The following is a 3,575-nucleotide window of genomic DNA, read 5'->3' on the forward strand; positions in this document are numbered from 1 at the left end:
CATTGCAAGTCCTCGTTCGTTTTAATTAATCTGGTCTCGTTTTCCAAGCTCTTTAAACGGCGCTTTCTCAGATCTTCAGTAGCGTTGTTTAAACTGTTGGCTAACGTCTTACATTGTTCAACACTGTATGCGAGCTTTGACTCTAGATTTTCTCTCTGTATTCGCCATTCCTCGCTCAGCATGTTCAAATATCGTTCTTCCTTTCTTTTGAGCTATAATTCATATCCCATGTAAATAATATTTCAGCAAATAGAAATTCTAATCGTTGCTGTTATCGTTTTACCTCTGCTTTAAACATTTCTTTTTGGCGGTCCTTCCATGTTTCGAGCTCGTCCACTATTTTATATGCCAAGCTATCGTCCAATATTGGTGGGCCTAGATTTTTATCTTAAATAAACCATTTCAATAAATAGAGGACCAAAGTCTATCGAAGCAATAGGAAACAAGAGAGAGAAAATTATAACGAAAAATTTTAATGAATGTATTACCTACCGATAGTTTCTTTCTTTAATATACAATGTAGTCCACGATCCTCTAATTTGAGTATAATGTCCATATCAGCAATTTTATTTCGGTCTCTATCGAACAGAAATAATTTATACTGACATTCGGACTGAAAAAAGAAGTTCTTGTTTTAATTTCTGTTATTCTGCAAAAGATCATCACTATAAATATAACATTAATATTACCTTTTCTTGGTGAAATAACGGTTTTACATCAAGTACTAACAATGATAATTCATCACCTTCGTTAGTGTCGTATATACTAATTTTCGGTGGAAAAGATTGTAGTAATTGTTTTATTTCGTCTGGCGCGGATATAAAGTGAAATTGACATACAATATCTTGCAATTTAACTTTCTTGTCGGATAAGTCTGGCATTTTCGCGTATGCTGTTGACATGATTTCAGTTTTTGGATGATGAAATCTATGTAGAGATTATATTGCATTAAAAAAAAAAATGGACATATACCTTATTATATTCCTTTAATTGGAAAAAAAAACATTAAAATCAAACAAACCAAAATTCAATTTCTCGTCCAGATAATGTTTCAGAGGCCAGTGTTATTGCCACAAGTGAGATGCGTAGACAATAGCAGTGATAAGATCCTACGCCTTTGATATGATTCTTATTACTGCAGAGGATTTCATCGCACGAGCGCGAATACGTAACTTTATCCGTCTGATGTTTGCAGCATTGGCAATCAACGGGCTGTTTATTTATATTTTTACATTCTGTTGTGCATTTTACTTCGCCAGGAAGATTTTTGACACTGAACTTTCCAAAATTGCCACTAGGATTTCTGTGAGACTCCATCTCTGGACACCTCTAAAATTGGGCATTATTTTAAATTACAAGTCATCTTTGTTATCAATTTTGCTATGATATAATCATTGGGATGGGAGATTGATAAAACAAAGTTCCTATTCTACCTGGTCAACATTATTTATGCTTTCTTCGTTATAATTTATTCGAGTGCTAGATACGCAATTGTTGGAGTTTATTGCCGTGTCAGAGTTGACCAAGATATTTGTTCTACTTCCAATATATTGCAATTTAAGTTGTAAATCGAGATAAGATTTCTGATGTTGGTTTTCAATAGGTTTTTCCGTTGAACCTTGTTTAATTAGAAAACATTGTTCGTGTAAAGTAGTATTTGCATTTGCAGTACATTTGAGAAATTCTTGCAGACTGTCTGCAGGTACTAAGGATTGCAGATTAACTGATGATTCGGCTATTACATTACTTTCATGTTTCAAATATATTAACAGATATGGCTTCAATTGGAGATATTGCTTTAAGACGCTCAAAGAGCTTCGTATTCTCACTACTACTTTCTCAGAGACAAAATGGGATTTTCCGGACTCTGTTTTGAGTGGTTCAAGTTCCACATCGAGTTTTCCAAAACTCGATATAAGAAACGCACAGTGCTACGTTTGTTTAGACATTCAGGTAATAATAGATGCAAATTTTCTATACACATGGTTGTGATACTTAATATAAATAATTCGCAACAGGTGTTTAGAGGCCCCAATTGAATCAATTGCTCATCAGGATGTAAGTAAGGGATTATTTCGTCACTTTCCAAGATAACATCTTTGTCTATCATTAAATTTCTTAGCTACGAAATAACATGAGATACGATAGCGATATTTATATGTATATGTGCTTTATAAAATGTAATTATAATTACAGTTTACTAAATAATGGTTTTTTATATTATTCTATTATTTTATTATCATCATTTGTTACTCAGTCATTAGGAAAGTATTAGATGTACTAATTATTATTAAACTACTCATACGTATACTACTCATACAAGATAAAAGTATATTTCACCTCTACTGTTGGATTTAGATTTATGTCCTTTCGATCCTCGACTCTTAACGCAAGAAGTAACTCAGGCTTTTGTGCTTTAAGATCGCTTCTTAATCCCAGCAACTTGTGCCAAGCTGCTTTCGGATTCAGATCTCCACATTTTGACAATACTAGCGCAGAACGTACGTTTAGCAGAACATATCCAATTCTCTCTCTACCGTCGTTCTCTTTAAAAGCAAAGCATTCTAATTTTAATGAGGCTTGCTCTGATCGCATTCTATAAATTGAATACAAGATGAAATATCTGTATTATATCCACAACTAATAGCAATTTGAATAAAGAGGAAGAAATACTATTCTTACCTTCTCAACACCATTTTATTAGTTTCCCAAACCAAATCAGTAGCATATTGTGGAGTTGGACAAGGCTCGATTCTGTCAGTCTCTAAGGAATGTCCATTTAAAGTCCCAATCAATAACGTTGGTTGTAAAACTTGCTCAAAACCCTTCCCTACATCATAAACGTATGTCAACATAAACATAACGTAATTTATAGGATGTACAAATCAATGATAACGTTTTCTTCTTTCTATTATATTTATTATTGTAATTGTAATGCAGTTATAAAGAAGAAGTAAGGAACATTTCGTTAGAAAATAATTTTCAAGAAAGACAGAGAAAACAGACCTCGCAATGTTGGAGAAATAAGAACACGGTATCTTACCCTCTTTTATGCTCAAAATAATCTGCACGTCAGATTTAGTCGCCTCAGTCATCTCGTTCGGTCCTCGTACAGACGTAAAATATTCTATACAAAATAACAAATTCGACAAATATATCTACCAGTGTCCAACACGCGTGTATTTACACGCTCCTCGTGATTTAAATCCGCTGTCATGGTAACTGTAGCGGTCAGCCATCCGCCACAAGCGCGCGTCACAAGTGACACGGACTATGGAAGGCGCGCGGCGCGTGCCGCGGGCGGCAGCATGGACTCGCGCGGCGAGAGAGTTCGGCGCGCGCCCGCTACGCGGCGCATCGCCGGTTCCTTTGCTCGTAAGAAAGATTCGACATCGACTGCTATATAAAGGTATATGTGTCCCGAAGAAAACAGATAGCAAAAAAATTACATTAAATTTTATTATATAAATTATAATTTATGTACATAAATTATAATTATATAATTTATATAAGAAAATTTAATGTAATCTTGATATCTGTTTCAACGACCGACATCGTGAAACTCGACAAACCTA

General features: G+C 34.6%; 1 protein-coding gene across 1 annotated transcript; it reads right to left on the minus strand.

The window, feature by feature from the left end:
- Positions 1-6: 6 nt before the first annotated feature.
- Positions 7-3,229, minus strand: LOC112461683 (centrosomal protein of 120 kDa-like; the record flags this gene model as incomplete). Its single annotated transcript, XM_025027018.1, is given in 10 exon segments — positions 7-212; positions 284-387; positions 493-613; positions 690-927; positions 1,022-1,329; positions 1,434-1,895; positions 1,898-2,122; positions 2,341-2,596; positions 2,683-2,830; positions 3,044-3,229. Coding segments are annotated over 10 exon segments (2,120 nt in total), but the record flags the coding sequence as incomplete, so codon positions are not given.
- Between the last annotated feature and the right edge of the window lie 346 nt (positions 3,230-3,575).

This window comes from Temnothorax curvispinosus, unplaced genomic scaffold, assembly GCF_003070985.1.
Source record: "Temnothorax curvispinosus isolate PA1 unplaced genomic scaffold, ASM307098v1 QBEX01011610.1, whole genome shotgun sequence".
Lineage (NCBI taxonomy): Eukaryota > Metazoa > Arthropoda > Insecta > Hymenoptera > Formicidae > Temnothorax > Temnothorax curvispinosus.